At 44.5% G+C, this 23,020-nt stretch overlaps 1 protein-coding gene across 4 annotated transcripts in view; it reads right to left on the bottom strand.

Annotated features, from left to right (window-relative positions):
* Positions 1-23,020, bottom strand: part of DOCK11 (dedicator of cytokinesis 11) — a 421,093-nt gene that overhangs the window by 209,287 nt on the left and 188,786 nt on the right. For all 4 annotated transcript variants that reach the window (XM_069746935.1, XM_069746933.1, XM_069746934.1 and 1 more), the window contains one exon: positions 11,546-11,724. In XM_069746935.1, the coding sequence (XP_069603036.1) occupies positions 11,546-11,724 (179 nt within the window). The remainder of the gene's footprint in view (positions 1-11,545; positions 11,725-23,020) is intronic.

The following is a 23,020-nucleotide window of genomic DNA, read 5'->3' as shown; positions in this document are numbered from 1 at the left end:
TCATTTTCCTCTCAGTATATACAGTACGTTTGTCATCTCCCTTTTATATAGTATACACCTGTATGTCATCTCCTGTATATAGTATATACCTGTATGTCATCTCCCCTGTATATAGTATATACCTGCTGTATATCATCTCCTCCTCTCTAAACCTATGTGTCATCTCCTCTTTTATATAGTATATACGTGTGTCATCTCCTCCTGTATATAGTATATACCTGTATGTCATCTCCTCCTATATATAGTATATACCTGTATGTCATCTCCTCCTATATATAGTATATACCTGTATGTTATCTCCTCCTGTATATAGTATATACCTGTAAGTCATGTCCTCCTGTATATAGTATATACCTGTGTGTCATCTGCTCCTGTATATAGTATATACCTGTGTGTCATCTCCCCTGTATATAGTATATACCTGTGTGTCAACTCCTCCTGTATATAGTATATACCTGTGTCATCTCCCCCTGTATATAGTATATACCTGTGTGTCATCTGCTCCTGTATATAGTATATATGTGTGTCATCATCCCTGTATATAGTATGTACCTGTGTGTCATCTCCTCCTGTATTAGACCTCGTTCACAAGTTATTTGCTCAGTATTTTTACCTCAGTATTTGTAAGCTAAATTGGCAGCCTGATAAATCCCCAGCCAACAGGAAGCCCTCCCCCTGGCAGTATATATTAGCTCACACATACACATAATAGACAGGTCATGTGACTGACACCTGCCGTATTTCCTATATGGACCTCTATCCACCTCTCGTGTCTCCCCTTTTCCTCATAGTTTGTAAGCTTGCGAGCAGGGTCCTCATTCCTCCTGGTATCTTTATTGAACTATATTTCTGTTATGCTGTAATGTCTATTGTCTGTACAATTCCCGTCTATAATTTGTAAAGCGCTGCGGAATATGTTGGCGCTATATAAATAAAAATTATTATTATTATTATTATATGGTACATTTGCTGCTCTTGTAGTTTGTCTGCTTATTAATCAGATTTTTATTTTTGAAGGATAATACCAGACTTGTGTGTGTTTTAGGGCGAGTTGCATGTGTCAAGTTGTGTGTGTTGAGTTGCGTATGGTGACATGCATGTAGCGACTTTTGCGAGATGAGTTGTGTGGCGACATGCGTGTAGCAACTTTTTGTGTGTCGAGTTGCATGTGACATGTTAGTGTAGCAAGTTGTGTGCAGCAAGTTTTGCGCATGGCGAGTTTTGCACGTGGCAAGTTTTATGTGTGGTGCGTTTTGAGTATGTGCAAGTTTTGTGTGAGGCAACTTTTGCAACTTTTATGCATGTGGCAATTTTTCCGTGTGTGCAAGTTTTGCATGTGGCGAATTTTGCGCGTGGCGAGTTTTGAGCGGTGACTTTTGTGTTTCGACTTTTATGTAGCGAGGTTGGTGTATGTGTGGTGAAATGTGTGCTGAGGGTGGTATATGTGTTCAAGCATGTGCTAGTGTGTGGCGCATTTTGTGTGTGTGTTCATATCCCCGTTTGTGGTGAGTATCCCATATCGGGGCCCCACCTTAGCAACTGTATGGTATATACTCTTTGGCACCATCGCTCTCATTCTTTAAGTCCCCCTTGTTCACATCTGGCACCTGTCAATTTGCCTCCAACACTTTCCTTTCACTTTTTCCCCATTATGTAGATAGGGGCAACATTTTTGGTGAATTGGAAAGTGCGGGGTTAAAATTTCGCCTCACAACATAGCCTATGACGCTCTCGGGGTCCAGACGTGTGACTGTGCAAAATTTTGTAGCTGTAGCTGCGACGGTCCAGATGCCAATCCCGGACATACACATACACACACACACACACACACACATATACAGCTTTAGATATTCGATATAATGGTAATTTGTGAGTATACCACCTATGTAGGTTTCTTTTATTGGTTGTATCTGTATACTGAATACAATTGTGTCACTGTGACTATATAATTTCCTTTAAAACTTTCCTTTTACTCTCACCATTGCGTACTTTGAAATACCAGCATTTATATTCAACATATATTTCTTTGATTAAGTTGTCTAGCATTATGGATGGACTATTCCTATATGACAGATATGCTTTTCCTGCTTGGATGTGGCACTATGGTGTCGTCTCCTGTTTTTAATTGTTTCTGTAATGAATGTATTTACTTTCTTTTATATTTTGAAAATGAGAAGTATGAGGGAGAAAATGAGAGATGTGAGGGAGTACATGAGAGGCGTGATAGGAAAATAAGAGAAGTGAGGTGCTATAACTAACCACAGATATTTACTATGCCCAGGCAACGCCGGGCTCTTCAGCTAGTTCTTAATATAAGGTGCCTAGTGCCATAATGCAAATATTAATAATATGTATAAATATGGATGTATATAAAGGCATCCAAGTGAAGAGTTCAATCATAAATCACACATGAAAAAACTTTGCTGCATAAAGATAGGGCATATCCATAAATGATAAACGATATACATCAGACAGTGATGTGGATAAACCAACCTCCTAAGGATGTGGGATGGAGAAGCCCCAACGTGAGTTCCGCACTTTGGTTCTTCTGGGGGCGTACCATTTATGGATATGCCTTATCTTTATGCAGTAAAGTTTTTTCATGCGTGATTTATGATTGAAATCTTCACTTGGATACCTATATACAGTCATGGCCAAAAGTATTGACACCCCTACAATTCTGTCAGATAATACTCAGTTTCTTCCTGAAAATGATTGCAATCAGAAATTCTTTGGTATTATTATCCTCATTTAATTTGTCTTAAATGAAAAAACACAAAAGAGAATGAAGCAAAAAGCAAAACATTGATCATTTCACACAAAACTCCAAAAATGGGCCAGACAAAAATATTGACACCCTCAGCCTAATAATTGGTTGCACAACCTTTAGCCAAAATAACTGCGACCACCCGCTTCCGGTAACCATCAATTAGTTTCTTACAATGCTCTGCTGGAATTTTAGACCATTCTTCTTTGGCAAACTGCTCCAGGTCCCTGATATTTGAAGGGTGCCTTCTCCAAACTGCCATTTTTAGATCTCTCCACAGGTGTTCTATGGGATTCAGGTCTGGACTCATTGCTGGCCACCTTAGAAGTCTCCAGTGCTTTCTCTCAAACCATTTTCTAGTGCTTTTTGAAGTGTGTTTTGGGTCATTGTCCTGCTGGAAGACCCATGACCTCTGAGGGAGACCCAGCTTTCTCACACTGGGTCCTACATTATGCTGCAAAATTTGTTGGTAGTCTTCAGACTTCATAATGTCATGCAAACTGTCAAGCAGTCCAGTGCCAGAGGCAGCAAAGCAACCCCAAAACATCAGGGAACCTCCGCCATGTTTGACTGTAGGGACCGGGTTCTTTTCTTTGAATGCCTCTTTTTTTCTCCTGTAAACTCTATGTTGATGCCTTTGCCCAAAAAGCTCTACTTTTGTCTCATCTGACCAGAGAACATTCTTCCAAAACGTTTTAGGCTTTTTCAGGTAAGCTTTGGCAAACTCCAGCCTGGCTTTTTTATGTCTCGGGGTAAGAAGTGGGGTTTTCTGGGTCTCCTATCATACAGTCCGTTTTCACTCAGATGCCGATGGATAGTACAGGTTGACACTGTTGTACCCTCGGACTGCAGGGCAGCTTGAACTTGTTTGGATGTTGGTCGAGGTTCTTTATCCAACATCCGCACAATCTTGCATTGAAATCTCTTGTCAATTTTTCATTTCCGTCCACGTCTAGGGAAGTTAGCCACAGTGCCATGGGCTTTAAACTTCTTGATGACACTGCGCACGGTAGACACAGGAACATTCAGGTCTTTGGAGATGGACTTATAGCCTTGAGATTGCTCATGCTTCCTCACAATTTGGTTTCTCAAGTCCTCAGACAGTTCTTTGGTCTTCTTTCTTTTCTCCATGCTCAATGTGGTACACACAAGGACACAGGACAGAGGTTGAGTCAACTTTAATCCATGTCAACTGGCTGCAAGTGTGATTTAGTTATTGCCAACACCTGTTAGGTGCCACAGGTAAGTTACAGGTGCTGTTATTACACAAATTAGAGAAGCATCCCATGACTTTTCGAACAGTGCCAATACTTTTGTCCACCACCTTTTTTATGTTTGGTGTGGAATTATGTCCAGTTTGGCTTTAGGGCAATTCTTGTATGTTTTTTCATTTAAGACAAATTAAATGAAGATAATAATACCAATTAATTTGTGTTTGCAATCATTTTCAGGAAAAAACTGAGTATTATCTGACAGAATTGCAGGGGTGTCAATACTTTTGGCCATGACTGTATACATCCATATTTATATATATTATTAATATTTGCACTATGGCACTAGGCACCTTATATTAAGAATGTAGTGGTAAATTGTGAGTATTCCACCTAAGTAGGTTTCTTTTATTGGTTGTATCTGTATACTGAATAGTATTGTGTCACTGTGACTATATATTTTCCTTTAAAACTTTCCACGGAATACTACTCTCAACATTGCCTACTTTGAAATACCAAAATTTATATTCAACATATATTTCTTTGATTAAGTTGTCTAGCATTATGGATGGACTATTCCTATATGAGGGATATGCTTTTCCTGCATGGATGTGGCACTATGGTGTTGTCTCCTGTTTTTAATTGTTTCTGTAATGATTATATTTATTACTTTCTTTTATATTTTGTGAATAAAAATTATTTGTTGATTTAGCTCAGTTGTCCATTATCCTTTGGTTATCTTCCCAGTCTTATATGGTGGAGCTTGTTATTATATTCCCCTTTTTGGTGTAGTGATTGAGGAAAGGACCGAAGTCCTGGTTCAATGTAGACAGACTTTAGCATCGATAAAGTTGAGAGAACTTCTTGTGAATGAGTGTTGTTTTATTTTGATCCAGCAAGAAATGGTCCCTGGACGAAGCATTTCAATGCGAAAAGCGCATCGGGTGTGGTGGGTTCCCCAGGAGTGCTCCTCAGATAACTATATGTATTGTCTGCACATACACTTGTATGAATAATAACCTATTGTTTGGTGCCAACATGTGCTTTTGGTGCATAGTTACATAGTACTAATGTTGATTTCATGTGTATATATATATATATTTGTCTGAACTCTAACTTTTTTAATTACATTACATTTTATATATATATATATATATATATATATATATATATATATATATGTATATATATATATATATATATATATATATATATATATATACATACATACACACACACAGTACAGAGCAAAAGTTTGGACACCTTCTCATTTAAAGATTTTTATGAATTTTCATTACTATGAAAATTGTAAATTCACACTGAAGGCATCAAAACTATGAATTAACACGTGGAATTATATACTTAACAAAAAAAGTGTGAAACAACTGAAAATATGTCTTATATTCTAGGTTGCTAGAGTATAAGAGTGAAGCTCATCAAGAGAATGCCAAGGGTGTGCAAAGCAGTCATCAAAGCAGAAGGTGGCTACTTTGAAGTATATAATTCCACGTGTGTTAATTCATAGTTTTGATGCCTTCAGTGTGATTGTACAATTTTCATAGTCATGAAAATACAGAAAAATCTTTAAGTGAGAAGGTGTCCAAAATATTGGTCTGTACTGTGTATATATATATATACACATACACTAGATGGTGGCCCGATTCTAACGCATCGGGTATTCTAGAATATGCATGTCCACCTTGTATATTGCACAGCCCACGTAGTATATTGCCCAGCCACATGGTATATTGCCCAACCACATAGCATGTTGCCCAGCCACGTAGTAATTTGTCCAGCAACGTTGTATATTGCCCAGCCACGTACTATATTGCCCAGCTACGTAGTATATTGCCCAGCGACGTAGTATATTGCCCAGCCACTTAGTATATTGCTCAGTCACGTAGTATATTGCCCAGGCACGTAGTATACAGCACAGACACGTATACTGCCCAGTCACGTAGTATATTGGCCAGTCACGTAGTATATTGCCCAGTCACGTACTATATTGCACAGCGACGTAGTATACAGCACAGAGCCACGTAGTATACAGCACAGACATGTAGTATACTGCCCAGTCACGTAGTATATTGGCCAGTCACGTAGTATACTGCCCAGTCATGTAGTATATTGCCCAGTCACGTAGTATACTGCCCAGTCACCTGGTATATTGCCCAGTCACATACTATATTGCCTAGTCACGTAGTATATTGCCCAGTCACGTAGTATATTGCCCAGCCACGTAGTATATTGCCCAGCGACGTAGTATACAGCACAGAGCCACGTAGTATACAGCACAGACATGTAGTATACTGCCCAGTCACGTAGTATATTGGCCAGTCACGTAGTATACTGCCCAGTCATGTAGTATATTGCCCAGTCACGTAGTATACTGCCCAGTCACCTAGTATATTGCCCAGTCACATACTATATTGCCTAGTCACGTAGTATATTGCCCAGTCACGTAGTATATTGCCCAGCCACGTAGTATATTGCACAGCGACGTAGTATACAGCACAGAGCCACGTAGTATACAGCACAGACACGTAGTATACTGCCCAGCCACGTACTATATTGCCCAGCCACGTATGTAACAGGTTAAAAAATACTTAAAATAAAAAACTAAACATATACTCACCATCCGAGGGGCCCTTGTAGTCCTGGCGCTTGTGTGCGGTGCACGCGGCAGCTTCCAGTCCCAGGGTTGGTATGAGCGCAGGATCTGTGATGACGTCGCGCTCACATGACCGTGACGTCATGGAAGGTCCTTCTCGCATAGCATCCTTGCCACCGGAACCTGCCGCTTGCACTGCCGAGGAGAGGACGTGACGGCGGAGGGTGAGAATAACCTTTTTTTTTTATTATTATTATTTGTAACTTTAGATTTTTTTACTATTGATGCTGCATACGCATCATCAATAGTAAAAAGTTGGTCACACATGGTTAATAGCTGCGTTAATGGAGTGCGTTACACCGCGGTCCATTAACGCTGGCATTAACCCTGTGTGAGCGCTGACTGGAGGGGAGTATGGAGCAGGCATTGACTGCGGGGAGGAAGGAGCGGCCATTTTGCCACCGGACTGTGCCCATCGCTGATTGGTCGTGGCTGTTTTGCCGCGACCAATCAGCGACTTGGATTTCCATGACAGACAGAGGCCGCGACCAATGAATATCTGTGACAGACAGAAAGAAAGACAGAAATGACCCTTAGACAATTATATAGTAGATATATATATACACACACTGTTTTTGGGTTACTTCCTGGGTTTCCCACCCCCTTTTTTCCTGTGCTTGTGGTTTTTGCCTACTTTTAACATTATAGAATTTTTCTAATAAAGATTATGTTTAGTTTTATTGGCCTTATGTGAAGTTCTGTTCTTAGGTGGTTTTCCAGCAAGAAATGGTACAATGTTTCGACAATTGCTGTCTCCCCCAACATATAGATATCCTTGATAAAGACCGTTGTAGGTCGAAATGTTGGACCATTTCTTGCTGGATCAAAATAAAACAATACTCACTGATTGCATCAAGAAATTCTTGCATTCTTTTCGGTGCTGAAGTTTCTGTTTACATGGATGTAATCAAATGTCTCGTAAATGAAAAATGTGCCTTTTTTCAGTGTGGATTTATTTTTAACCTGTGTATCAGTTTTTACAATATGTGCGTCATCTCTTTCTTGTAGATAATTATAGAAAAAAAAACTTCAATTGTGACGCTGAGTCACTGCTCACAGATAAGCCGTGAGGTAGGGTAGTCAAGAGGTCCGGGGTCAGATACCAAAAGAGCTTGTCATAAAGAGGGGTGAGGCAAAGGTGTAGCCAAGAATGCAGTGAGGTCAAAAATACTCTGTTGCAAAAAAATCACAGTAATAAGCAAGTGCCAGTCAAAAGATGGAAAAAAACAGGGTATTCAGTTGATACGTTTTTTTTTGCAAAAAAATGTATACTAAGCTGCTCCACCAATCGCCAAGGTATACCCATATAGAGCAGTCCTAACTAATGTATATAATCCCTATCTGATGTATTTAAAACCTGATCATCTGTATAGTACCTGTATAAGCAGGGTTCAGAGAGGAAATATCCATGTGGACATGCTGGATGGAACAGCTTAATTGCAAATAACCCACAAAGGAGTGGTGGACTCCCCAGTCTTGTAGAAACAAGAGAACAATTATAGAACCAGAAACACATGGGCTACTTGCATATTGAACAAGTCTGTAAGAACATGTTCACACCACCAAGTGTGTCTATATGGGTATACCTTGGCGATTTGTGGAGCAGATTAGTATACATTTTTTTGCAAAAAAAGTATCAACTGACTACCCTGTTTTTTCCATCTTTTGACTGGCACTTGCTTATTACTGTGATTTTTTTTCAACAGAGTATTTTTGACCTCACTGCGCTCTTTTGTGTCTTCAAGTTTCTTGGTGGTGTGAACATGTTCTTACAGACTTGTTCAATGTGCAAGTAGCCTATGTGTTTCTGGTTCTCTAAAGGTGTAGCCAAGTCACAGTCCTGGGTCAGAATTCAAAGAAGGTAGCGGATCAAGGCAAAGAGGCTGGACAAATGAATGGTAAAAGGCAAGATCCAAGGTCAGGCAACAAAGATCAGAAAACAGAAATTTAGAACACAGAGCAAAGACACACCACTTAAGCTAAGCTACAACTGGCAAGGACAGATAATAGCTAGCAAGTTAAATAGCCAGGTAATCACTCAGTATGGGTAACATCTGGAAAACCCTGCAAGACTGTCCAGATTTTGCAGCTTATGTACACCCCTGCCTCAGGTTGGGCGATTGGGCTATCACTCAAAATACTGCCAGTCAGCACGCCTCTATCCAAAAGAGCGGCCGAGCTGTCACTCACAGGATGGTGAAATCGTGACACAATGCTTCTCCTACAAACTACTCAGTGATAAATTCCTGTGGTTTGCCGGACAACCTGTCGGTCCACAGAAGAGAAGAAATACCCATAGCTTCTAAAATGTAATGCAATACTAATTATATTTCATGCTTGTAGTCAATATGGTGAAGGTAAGCTTTACAGTGTATATATATTTTTTACTTAAATCAGCAATGCATGTCAGTATACAACCCTTTGTTATATATTATAGTAAATAAATATTGTCACGACTTGGTTATTGGGTGACCCGGGACCAGGCTATCCTTCCCTGTCCCTAATGCTAGCGGGCGCCGTAGCTCGCCCTATTCTCCGGGTTTCTTCTGAAGGTGAAGATGCCGGGGCCACATACCTTGGCTTATCTCCTGTATCCGCCTTCAGTCTACTCCCTTCCCCCACCCAGGGAAGAGGGGAGCAGCCATGCACCGCAGTACACCAACCAGATGAACAAAGCAACACGAACAAGAGCAACTGAAAATATCACGCATACAAATATTCACTCACATATAACAGAGGAATGCACTGGGGAGTGGAGGATGGAGAAAAAACAAAGTAGGAGAATTATCACATTTATAAACCCAGGCTACAGTCACAGATAAATTCACGAAACTCCTTCTTATACAACCAAACAACTATCGTCCTAGCCATGCAGTATAAGCTAGCTCTGACAATGTGTTTCAGTCAGGACCCAGATTATATAGAGGATAGGAGTGGCTAACCTTGCTCAGCTGAGAGCTCAGACTCCCAGAGCTCCCAACATCGCTGATTAACCACTGTTCTGCCAAACACCACAATTAACACCATTTAAAAAGAAGGTGAAGTGCTTCTTTTCAGTGCAGGAGTAGGACCAATCAGTTGCTGGGGTCTTTTGGCTCCTCTCTGTTGCTGTAACCCTGTGACTAAACATGGTACCTTCCAGCAGTATGTGGCACCCCTTCTTTACAGAAAATTTTCATGGCAATGTTGAGACTTAAGCCAGTCTCATACAGATATCAAACTTGCCTAATGTTCTGAAAGTTAAGGGGATGAGGGACAGTAGCAGGGAGAGACACTAATTGGCATGGAATACACAAACCTCTCCAGTTGTACATCAGAATGAGTACATTACTTGTCCACTTCGCACATAGTTATTAAAAAAAGAAAATCATGAAGGGTGAAGGAAAAGACCCAAAAAATGATGGTAAGATAAAATATTTCTGGCTTCACTATATCTACCAGGCTGTAAATACTGTCCTAGGAAAAATTTAAAAAAATGCTGTTCAATATCTTTCCCTCTCTACAGAGGAAAGTGAGTAGTATTGCTCCTTTATCTACTAGTATACCTGTTTGAAGCGGAGATGGAAAAAAAATGAATTAACAATCAGGCACCAATGTACATAAAGAGGAGGGGGCTGGTTTTGTTGTTGATGTTCTGGTCACGTGTCGACAGAGGAACCGCTGTTGAGCACAGGACAAGAAGCAAAGGTGCCCAAGATGAAGCAGCTAACAGAGGAATGGGACACCAGGGATAATATTAGTATGGTATTTAACATACTACATGTAACACCTGCACTGGGAACTGTCAGGGTAGCTACTGGTATATTGGGACTTACAGACACTAAGAAGAGTTTTGCAGCTGCTGTTAGACGGGGACCTACAGACATTAGCAGATTTTCCCCTGAGTTGCAGTGGACTACCATTCCCAGGGACCCTTGTTTCAGTCAGATAACACAACCTGGATTGGATGAGGAGGGACTTGGGGGGAGGAGCTGGGCAGAAAGTGAAAGCAAAAGTTCAGAGAAAGAAGCACGCGTGGCAACTTGCTGTGAGAGAATAAGCACGGCGGATTTGCATCCCTCTACGCTGCAGTGTTGCTGTCCCCTCGGATATACCCGTGCTGCTGGAGAGAGCGTGGCTTGTTTTTACCCTCCGAAGCAAGTTACATCAAGAACTTGGAGAGTTCTGCCGGCACTCCCACCGTATAAAGGACTGAACCCGGCCGCCCCCAGCTGGTGTCCGGAGACCCACCCGACCATTGGAGACACGCAGTGAGTGCCCTTCTGAGACTTGTGGTTCTACCAGCGTTATTTACAGTGAGTACAATACAGCCCAGACTATTGCCATTCGTATTCATCTAAGTACACCAATTTGCGTGCCAACATCCGCGGCAACTGGGCCCCAACGTTTGGACTGAGTAAATCCAGAAGAGAAAAAAAACCCTACTGCGTTATACTTGCAGGGTTGAAGTAGAGTGTGATGTGTATATGACTTTGACAGAGCACAGTTACTTGTATTGCATGTTATTCTTTTAATTCCATCTCATTTATGCTGCATAGCAATAAACCTGTTAAACTATTTTACGTCTGATCCCTGTGAGTGTGTACTGAGTGTGGCAGGGGCTTCCCGAGTCAGCCCCTGGCAGAAGATAATAGTCCTTCTGCAGTCCCAGAGAGAGAGAGCTCCAATAAAGATTCGGGTGGAGGCATTGCGCCCTGGAGAGGTGAGACCCCCCATAACACCCAGTGTACCGTGGTAGCCCTCAAGGGGTGTTACATATATAAACATCATATATCTTTATTTTTGTTTTGCTGGAAATCCCCTATATAAACCGTTACCTTCCAAACATTTTAATTAAGCATTCTTTTAATGAATCTCTGAGAACTCCCACTGTATGTTCATCGAGCAAGAAATTACCTTGTGTTGATATCGGTTGTCAAATGCGTGTTTGATTAGCAAGTGTTTTAAACTGGAGATGGCAGCAAATCTGATGTCGCAATTCTCCTGCATGGCTTGCAATATTTCTCTCAACAAGAGACCGACAAGAAAATGATTTTTGCAATAATCATCTGTTAAACCACATTCAAGATTCATATCTGGAGACAAAGAGAAACAAGAATTAATACTGTGCGTTATAAGCAAACAAGGACATTTAGAAAATCAGTCTGGCAATATTCAGTAGGCAAGACATAGCATTTTAGCAAATACTATAGAAATCACATGAAAGGAGGATTGCAGGTTCTGGTAAGAACTTAGACATTTGCCAGAGACATTAAAAAATTATCACAAACGCTTCAATATGTAGCAAGCTGTAGAAAATATTTTTACCGTTGGTGTGAGGCAGTGACCGGAGTCATATGTGAGGGTCGCTATTAGTGATGAGTGAGTGAACTCGTTGCTTGGGTTTTCCCAAGCACGCTCGGGTGACCTCTGAGTATTTGTAACTGCTCGGAGATTTAGTTTTCATCGCGGCAGCTGAATGATTTACAGCTACTAGCCAGGTTGAGTACATGTGGGGGTTGCCTGGTTGCTAGGGAATCCCCTCATGTAATCAAGCAGGCTAGTAGGTGTAAGGCCAGGTTCACATTACGTTTTTGGCATCCATTAGACGGACTACGTTACACCGCGGCATAACGCGGTGTAACATAGTCCGTTAACGCCGCCATTTAGTCCAATGTTGGACGCATCGCTAGTGCACGCCCATTGTGGACGTGCGCTAGCGATGTGCTGTCATTGAATGACGGACCCTGGGACGCGGGCTGCAGCATCTCCGAGTCCGTCACTGCTAGCACAGATAGAGCATCTGCTAGCTCTATCTGCGCTAGCGCGACGACATATCGGCACTTGCGTTAACAGCAGCCCGTTAACGCATGTGTTGAACGGGCTGCTGTTAACGCATTGTGAACCTGGCCTAAATCATTCAGCTGCCACGCGATGAAAACGAAATCTCTGAGCAGTCAAATACTCGGAGGTCACCCGAGCGTGCTTGGGAAAACCCGAGCAACAAGTACACTCGTTCATCACTAGTTGCTATGTGTCACCCAGGATGCGTTCAGAAGCGTATTAGATTCTCTGGAGTGCCTTGTGGTCACAGCAGGGTGTCTGTGAGTCACAAGGCAGAATAAAAGTAAGTTTGAACCTGGTCAAGTTATTTTTGACCAAGGAACTTGTTCAGGAAAACCAGGCATGGGTTTTTATTTTTTAATCGGACTGCAGGAAGGTAGTGGGGTCCGGTCCGTTTCCTCCAGCCCAGATCTTATAAGTGGCCCATGGCCACAGAGTGGAGTAAAACAAAAAACCTGCAGGAAGAGTTTGGGTTTGTCAGTTTTGGTCTTGCAGGCAGATGGAGCAGTTGGTTCGCAGAGCACTCCCTGGGTGAGGCAACAAAGGTTCCAGCGGAGCCAAAAGGTCTGGCACCCCCTGTGTATATGGCAGTGCGGTCGCTCATGGCAACTGGTCCCACACTGTCTTTTGTTTTCCTGGCAGCTATCTGGAGAATAAAGCGTGCTGTGCACTGTGTGAGTTTTTCCGGGCATTAAACACGTTTTGTTTTTGAACTTGTTTGGGTCACTGCCTCATCACTGCACAGCGTGGACACCGCTGCACTATATATGGTTGGAGAATGCAGAGCAGTGTGAACTGAGGCATACCCCAAAGAGTACTGCATGTCAATGATTAAGCCTGCAACGCTTCAGCTCAAGCTGGCTGACAAAATGGAGGAGCTTTTGAAGCAGTTGGTCCTCAGTCAGCAACGGCAGGAGCAGCACAATCAGCAGCAGCAAGAGCATCAGCAGCGGTAAGAAGAGCATCGGCAGCAGGAGCATTTACAACTGCAATTGTTGTATCAGCAGCAGCAGCAAAAGACTAATGAGCTGATTCTGCAGCAGATAACGGCCATGCGAGAGGCACCCTCCCCAGTGACCACGTACCAGTCGGAGTCCAGGTACAAAGTTCGGTCAGCACTGAGGAAGATGGGGCCTGAGGACGACATGGAGGCCTTCCTCACTGTCTTCGAACGCACTGCAGAGGGCTTGCCGGTGGCCCAGTGGGCTGAAGTGATAGCCCCTTTCTGATTGGAGATGCCCAGAAGGCCTGTTTGGACCTCGGTTGGGATGATGCCCTGGACTATGGGAAGCTGAAAGGTGAGATCCTTGACAGACTGGGGGTTAATACATATGTACGGGCCCAACGGGTGTTCCAGTGGTCCTTTTCCGAGTCTCGCCATGCCCGGTCTCAGGCCTATGACTTACTGCAACTGGTTAAAAAATGGCTCCAGCCTGAGACTTTAACCCCATTCCAGATGGTAAAAAGGGTGAGGGCCCTGCCAGCAGCTATACATAGTTGGGTGGGGCAAGGGGACCCGGGAATCCTTGACCAGGTGGTAGGACTGAGAGCGGTATACAGCCACTCAGAACTTTAAACGGGACACTGCTCCACTTCGGTACGTAAGGCCCCACCGGCCCAGGAGTCGGGGGGGAAAAGTCCACATCACTCCCCCGGGGTCAATAAGGATCGTGCCCGTACTGAGGGGATATCTCAGAAAGAGTGTCAACCACCCCGTGTCCCCTAAATTGGCCCCAAGGTTCCATCGTGCCACAGTCGTTAAGTGTTGGCAATGACAAGAGCCTGGACATGTGGTTGCCTATTGCCCCCTAACAACAGAACCCATGGACTGGGGGTATACCCGCCATGTATCTATGTATGCCCAGCCAGTCTGCACTGCCACTACAGACCCTGCCGGTACCAAACCTCAGCTGTGCGAGGTACTCGTTAATGAGTACCAGACGGACGCTCTCTTGGATTCGGGGAGCTTGGTGACCTTGGTACATGGGTCCCTGGTTGCTGAGGACAGTCCTTATGGACAGAAGGTGAGGGTAGTGTGCATACATGGGGACCTCAGAGAGTACCCGACTGCGGAGGTCACATTCTCCACCCCATGTGGGGAGATAAAACATGTGGTGGGAGTGGTAAAGACTCTTCCGTATGGGACTGCATTGGGAAGAGACTTACCCCTGTTCTGGTCCCTCTGGGAGGCCAGGGTTAACCCTCTCAGGGTAAATAGTATTCCGGGCACAGAACCCGAAGATCCCGAGTCAGAGATACCTGCCGTAGGGGTCACCAACATAGGGACAGAGTGTAACCCTGATAGGTTTCCCCTAGAGGTATTGGCAGGAGAAGTTGAGAAGACCCCACCGATCCCTGAGCTGGAGGAGTCACCTGGGACTACCCAGCTCAAGGATCCCACTCTGACCTGAGCCCGGGAAAGAGTAATCGAGGTTAATGGGGTGGCTCAGCGACTGGGTGTGGAGAAGGAGTTTCCTCGGATGATGATCAACCAGGAGTTACTGTACAGGGTTGATAAAATCAGGGATGAGTTGGTAGAACAACTGGTAGTGCCCCAATCCTATTGTCAGACAGTGCTCGACATGGCTCACACTCACATGCTGGGAGGGCATTTGGGGGCCAAAAAGAGGCTAGAGCACATATTGCAGTGTCTTTTTTGGCCTGGGGTCTACGCTGAGGTTGAAAGGTACTGTGACACATGTTCGGAGTGCCAACTAACCTCACCCACCACAAACTACCGGAGTCCATTGGTGCCTCTGCTCATTATAGAGGTACCTTTTGAGCGGATTGCGATGGATCTAGTATGACCAATAGTAAAATCCGCCAGGGCCCACCAGCACATATTAGTAGTTGTAGACTACGCCACCTGGTACCCAGAGGCAATACCACTCCGCCACACTTCGGCTAAACTAATAGCCCGTGAACTGTTCGCCATGTTCTGTCGCCTTGGGCTATACAAGGAAATCCTTACAGATCAAGGAACTCCTATGTCTAAGGTGACCATGGAGCTATGTAAGCTGCTCCAAATTAAACAACTGCATACATCGGTGTACCATTCACAAACCGACGTGTTAGTGGAGAGGTTTAATAAGACCCTGAGCCATGCTCAAAAAGATGGTAGCCAAGGATGGGAGGGATTGGGACATGTTACTGTCCTATCTAATGTTTGCCATCTGCAAGGTACCACAGGCGAACACGGGGTTCTCCCCATTTGAGCTATTGTATGGCAGGCACCGAAGAGGACTGCTGGATATAGCCAAAGAGACGTGGGAACAGGAGCCCACTCCACATAAGAGTGTCATCGAGTATGTGGCAAATATGCAGGATCGTATTGCGGCCGTGCTGTTGGATGCCCAAGCTGGTCAGAGCCGCGCGTATAATAAAAGGGCCATGATTAGGACCTTTAAAGGAGACTGGGTGTTGGTACTAGTACCCACCGCAGAGAGTATGCTGATGGCCAAGTGGCAAGGGCCTTATGAGAGACGGGGGAAAGTGGGGGAAGTGAATTATAAAGTGTACCAACCCGGAAAAAGGAAACCCGAGCAACTGTACCATGTAAACCTGCTAATGGCCTGGAAGGCCCGAGAATGTTTGGTCACGGAGGCGACTCTGGTCATACCAATGAGGGTTCCTCTGGCACTGGCAAAGTACACAGCCGGGTGTGAAGTAAAAATAAATGATGCCCTCACAAAACAGCAGCGACGGGAGGCTCGAGCTTTGGTGCAGCAGAATACGGATGTATTCTCAGAGCGGCCGAGGCGAACCTCGGTGATTCAGCATGACATTATCACCGAGCCCCAGGTAAGGGTACGGATGAAACCATACAGAGTGCCAGAAGCCCGGAGACAAGCAATAGCGGCTGAAGTGAAGCAAATGCTTCAATTGGGAGTCACTGAAGAGTCCCGGAGCGAGTGGGCTAGCCCCATTGTGTTGATACCTTAACCGGCCGGGTCGTAACGCTTCTGTAATGACTTCAGAAAGTTAAATTAGGTGTCAAAATTTGACCTCTATCCAATGCCTCGGGGGGATGAGCTAATTGAAAGACTGGGGAAGGCCCAGTACTTCATCATGCTCGATCTCACCAAAGGATACTGGCAGGTCCCCCTGACAGAATCGGCTAAAGAGAAGACCGCATTTATCATGCTAGAGGGTCTATTTCACTATGTCGTCTTGCCCTTTGGGTTTCATGGGGCTCCGGCCACATTCCAAAGGTTGATGGACATAGTGTTAGAGCCGCATCAGAAATATGCGTCGGCCTATTGAGATGACAGCCATTTTTAGTACCAACTGGGAGACCCACCTGTCCCAGGTGCAAGCCGTTCTAGTCAATCAGAATCGCGGGGTTAACAGCAAACCCAAAGAAATGCACAATGGGGCTCATGGAGGCTCGGTACTTAGGTTACATGATCGGCCGCGGGGTGATCAAACCCCAAGTAAACAAGATTGAGGCCATTCAAAACTGACCCAAGCCCTTAAGTACCAAACAAGTGAGGGCATTCCTTGGCATCATTGGGTACTACCGCCAGTTTATACCCAATTTTGCTATGAAATCAGCACCCCTAACAGACCTGTTAAAAAGAAAAAAAGACGGTGGTGGTCCGGTGGAATCCTCAAGCAAAGGAAGCATTCCAGTCCCTGAAGTTGGCTTTGTGTGGACAGCCGGTCCTCATCAGCCCCGACTTCAGGAATACCTGTATTGTACAAACCGATGCCTCGGAGATAGGCCTAGGAGCGGTGCTCTCACAAGAGGTGAACAGGTATGAGCATCCAGTCACCTACTCGAGCAGGAAACTGACCCCATGCAGAGAAAAATTATAGCTTAGTGGAGAAGGAGTGCTTGGCGATTAAATGGGACTTGGAGTCCCTACGTTACTATTTGCTCGGGCGTCAGTTTCATTTGGTAACGGACCATTCACCCCTTGTCTGGATGAGAAATGCAAAAGAGACGAATGCCCGAATTACCAGATGGTTCCTATCCTAGTTTTTCAGTGGAATATCGGGCGGGGAAATCACAGGGAAATGCGGATGCCCTGTCACGGGGTCCCCTGTATGATGACAAATGTTCAACCCCACAAGTTTGAACAGAGGGGGGTATGGGAGGGAGTGACCGGAGTCATATGTGAGGGTCGCTATGTGTTGCCCAGGATGCGCTCAGAAGTGTATTAGATCCTCTGGAGTGCCTTGTGGTCACAGCAGGGTGTCTGTGAGTCAGAAGGCAGAATAAAAGTAAGTTTGAACCTGGTCAAGTTATTTTTGACCAAGGAGCTTGTTCAGGAAAACCAGGCATGGGCTTTTATTTTTTAAACGGACTGCAGGAAGGTAGTGGGGTCCGGTCCGTTTCCTCCAGCCCATGGCAACCGGTCCCAGACTGTCTTTTGTTTTCCCGGCTACGATCCAGAGGATAAAGCGTGCTGTGCACTGTGTGAGTTTTTCTGGGCATTAAACATGTTTTGTTTTTGAACTTGCTTGGGTCACTGCCTCATCACAGCGTGGACACCGCTGCACTACAGTTGGCTACAAATGGATCTTTCGCCACTGATACCTATGAATATTCTTGCCCAGATAGAGTAGTACAGTGTTCCCCAACTCCAGTCCTCAATAGCCACCAACAGGTCATGTTTTCAGTATTTCCTTAGTATTGCATAAGTGATAATTGCATCACCTGCACAGGCAATAATTCCATCACCTGTGCAATACTAAGGAAATCCTGAAAACATGAGCTGTTGGTGGCTCTTGAGGACCGGAGTTGGGGAACACTGCAGTAGTGCATACACATACATTAATGTATGAAGACTTTGCAACAAAATGGAAAACAAACTTGTTAGATATCATAGTTTCTTGAGATCAAAATGGGTCAGTAGCTTCTTGTACTTCATCATATTAGGTTGAAATATCGCAGTGGAATATTAGCTTGAATTAATTTTTTTTCCTTTTACATAACCGAATGTATTTTGGGCTAACACAAATTTTTGCAATAGTTTTTACTAAAAATGTTGAGCCCTTTGGCTTTTACAGGCTCTTAGATTTCCCTGCATATTGCTACTTTTGAAGGAGCTTGGCAGGAAGGTCAGTCCAAATATCTTAAGGTACCTTCACACTGAGCGACTTAACAACGATATCGCTAGCGATCCGTGACGTTGCAGCGTCTGTCCCCAGCGATATCGTTGTGTTTGACATGCAGCAGCGATCTGGATCCTGCTGCGACATCGTTGGTCGGAGCAGAAAGGCCAGAACTTTATTTCGTCGCTGGATCTCCCGCAGACATCGCTGAATCGGCGTGTGTGACGCCGATTCAGCGATGTCTTCACTGGTAACCAGGGTAAACATCGGGTTACTAAGCGCAGGGCCGCGCTTAGTAACCCGATGTTTACCCTGGTTATCATTGTAAACGTAAAAAAAAAAAAAACAGTACATACTTACATTCCGGTGTCTGTCCCCTCGCCGTCAGCTTCCCGCACTGACTGTGAGCGCCGGCCGGCCGTAAAGCACAGCGGTGACATCACCGCTGTGCTTTACGGCCGGCGCTGAGACAGTGCAGGGAAGCTGAGGCCGGGGGACAGACACCGGAATGTAAGTATGTAGTGTTTGTTTGTTTTTTTACATTTACAATGGTAAGTTAGTAACCCGTTGTTTACCCTGGTTACCAGAGGACTTCGGCATCGTTGGTCGCTGGAGAGCTGTCTATGTGACAGCTCTCCAGCGACCACACAGCGACGAAACAGCGACACTGCAGCGATCGGCATCGTTGCCTATATCGCTGCAGCGTCGCTTAATGTGACGGTACCTTTAGTTATAATCGTGCACAAAGCCTTCTCTCTCTTCATGTTATCCCATACAGACTGGATAATGTTGAGATCAGGGCTCTGTGGGACCATATCATCAATTCCTGAACTGTTTGTTCTTCTTTACGCTGAAGATAGTTCTTAATGACATTGGCTGTATGTTTGGGGTCATTGTCCTGCTGCAGAATAAATTGGAGCCAATCAGATGCCTCGCTGATCTTATTGCATGGTGGATAAGTAAGTGCCTGTATTTCTCGTATCTGCCTGTATTTCTCAGCATTAAGCCACAATTAATTCTGACCAAATCCCCAACTCAATTTGCTGAAACTTGAAAGGATCCTCTACAATGCTTCACTGTTGCCTGCAGACATTCATTATTGTACCATTCTCCAGCGAACAAACCTTTTGTTACTGCCAAATATTTCAACTCATTAGTCCAGTGCATCTTCTGCTATTTTCTGTGTCCCAGTTCTTATATGTTTGTGCATTGTTGAGTCACTTTTTTTCTATGTTGAAGGTATGGCTTTTTGGAAGCAATTATATCATGAGGACCACTTCTCGCCAGACTTCTCTGAACATTAGACGGGTGTAGTTGGGTCCCACTGGTTGCTGCTAGTACTGAACTGATGGCACTGACGAAAATGTTCCACATTAAAAGAGAATGGAGCATGATTTGTCTTTCAGCTACTGCACTAAGCTTCCTTGGCCAATCACTGCGCCTATGGTCCCCAACATTACCCAGTTCTAGGAGCTTCTTCAAAAGAGCTTGAATATCACATCGTAAAGCCCCAGAGAGCTTTGAAATCTTTTCATGGGAAAGATTTTGCTGATGCAGTATAACTACTTTGTGTCTTGCCATGGTGCAAGACTTGTGACACGAGTCTTCCTCAACCTCACTTTTGTAGCAGAGTTTAGCTGCTCCTCACACAGATTTAAGCCTCCAGTACAGCTATTTCTGCTTCAGTTAATGGCTATGTTTTAACTTACAACCTACATATGGAAAAAATCATACATTTTTGTTATAATTGATTACTCATACATCGGACTATAAACGACAGGTGTGGACAATATGAAAATCACACCTGAAAATAGATAAAAAGGGGAGATGATGACTCAATCTTTGCATTGTGTGTCTGTGTGTGCCACACTAAGAGAACTGTCCAAGGACTTGAGAATCAAAATTGTTGAAAAATATAAGCAATCTCAAGGTTACAAGTCCATCTCCAGAGATCTGGATGTTCCTTTGCCCATGGTGCACAACATAACCAAGAAGTTTACAACCCAAGGAATTGTAGCTAATCTCTCTGGACGTAAACACAAGAGAAAAATTGATTAAAAGTTGCAACGCAGGATAGTCTAGATGGTCTAGATGGTGGATATGTAGCCCCAAACAAGTTCCAAACAAATTCAAGCTGTCCTGCAGGCTCAGGGTGTATCAGTGTTAGAACCAAATGTCCATTGACATTTGAATAAAATTAAACGCTATGGAAGGAGACCCAAGAGGACCCCACTGCTGGCACAGATGCATTATAAAACTAGACTGCAGTTTGCCAAAATTAACGTAAGCCAAAATCCTTCTGGAAAGCATCTTGTGGACAGATGAGACCAAGATAGAGCTTTCTGGTAAAGCAAATTAAATTCTTCTGTTTCCCAAAAATAGAAAGAGGCCTACTAGGAGAAAAGAACACAGTACCACAGTCAAGTATGGCGGAGGTTCAAAGATGATTTTGGGTCGCAATGTAGTGCCCAAGCGTTAGAAAACCGGGTTTGCATCGTAGGTCATGAGTTTTCCAGCAGGACAGTGACCCCAAACATACTTCAAGAAGCGCCCAGGAATGGATGGAAACAAAGAGCTGGAGAGTTCTGAAGTGGCCAGCAATGAGCCCAGATTTAAATGCCTTTGAACACCTGTGGAGAGATCTTAAAATTGCTGTCGGGGAAGGCAACCATCAAATATGAGAGACCTGGAGCAGCTTGCAAAAGAAGAGTGGTCCAAAACTCCAACTGAGAGGTTTAAGAAGCTTGTTTGTGGTTATAGTAAGCGATTGATTGCAGTTATTTATTCCAAAGGGTGAGCAACCAAATATTAAGTTGAGGGTGCCAACAATTTTGCCTGGCCCATTTGGCTCTCATTTTTTTTGTGTTGTTCCAATGCATACATGGAGGGGGGCAGGAAAAGGGATATGGGGGACCAGGACAAGGGGCATATTGGGGTCAGGATGGATATATGGGGGTCAGAACAAGGGACATATGGGGGGGCCAGGATGGCTACATGGGAGCCAGGACAAGGGATATATGGGGGGGCAGGATGCGCATATGGGAGTCAGGATGGATATTTGGGGGGGCCAGGACAAGGGACATATGGGGGCCAGGATGGATATATGGGGGACCAGGACAAGAGTCATATGGGGGACAAGATAAATATATGGGGGCCAGGGCAAAGGACACATGGGGGTCAGGATGACTATATGGGAACCAAGAGAAGAGACATATGGGGGAAGCAGGATGCACATATGGGAGCCAGGATGGTTATTTCGGGGGGCCAGAACAAGGTGCCGTATATACTCGAGTATAAGCCAAGATTTTCAGCCCCAAAAAATGGGCTGAAAGTGCCCCTCTCGGCTTATACTCGAGTCGTGGTCAGTGTTTTGATACAGTGGTCTAGGAGCAACATGGAACAAGCTCTGAAGGACGTGGTAACTGTACTGACTGCAGTCCCTAAGCTCAACACAACACTAGAAGTAGCCGTGGAATGCTCCTAACTCTCCCTAGGCATCTCGTCACAGCCTAAGAGCTAACTACCCCTAAAGAAAGAAGCAGGAAAACTATCTTGCCTCAGAGAAAATCCCCAAAGGATAGATTAGCCCCCCACAAATAATGACTGTGAGTGGAGAGGGAAAATACATACACAGAATGAAACCAGGATGAGCACAGGAGGCCAGTCTAGCTAAATAGATAGGACAGGATGGAATACTGTGGGGTCAGTATAAAACACTACAAAAATCCACGCAGAGTTTACAAAAAAAAACTCCACACCTGACTAAAGGTGTGGAGGGCAAATCTGCCTCCCAGAGCTTCCAGCAAGACAGAATTAATACACACTGATAAGCTGGACAAACATAGAAACCACAGAACGGATAAGTCCACAATCTATGGATAGAAAAGAGCAAGCAAAAACTTAGCTTAGCTGAACTGGTCAGGATAACAGGGAACTCCAAAGAGATGTGAATCCAACCAGGAACCATTTACAAGTGGCACTGGCTGAAGACAGAGCCAGACCTAAATAGCCGAGCAGAAGAGAAGATAAGTGGAGGCAGCTGATGACAGCTAACTCCAAGGAGCAGCCATACCACTAGAAACCACAAGAGGGAGCCCAAGAGCAGAACTCACAAAAGTGCCACTTACAACCACCGGAGGGAGCCCAAGAGCGGAATTCACAACAGGTCGGCAAGTGAGGGGAGCGACGACGGTCACATACTCACCTGCTCCTGACGCGGTCCCTGCGTGTCCCATGGTCTCCGGCGCCAGCACCTTCTTCCTCTGTTCAGCGGTCACGTGGTACCGCTCATTAAAGTAATGAATATGGACCCCACTCCCATAGGGGTGGAGCCGCATATTCATTACTGTAATGAGCGGTACCAGTGACCGCTCAATACAGGAAGAAGCTGCGGGCGCCGGAGACCATCTGTCCGGGAGAAGCTGCCAGGGACCGCACCGGGAGCAGGTGAGTATATTCACCTGTCCCTCGTTCCAGCATCAGCGCCGC

The sequence above is a fragment of the Ranitomeya imitator genome, chromosome 2 (assembly GCF_032444005.1).
Source record: "Ranitomeya imitator isolate aRanImi1 chromosome 2, aRanImi1.pri, whole genome shotgun sequence".
NCBI classification, from domain to species: Eukaryota; Metazoa; Chordata; class Amphibia; order Anura; family Dendrobatidae; genus Ranitomeya; species Ranitomeya imitator.
The sequence above is the reverse complement of the archived record's forward strand: the minus strand, read 5'-3'. Positions and strand labels throughout refer to the sequence as shown.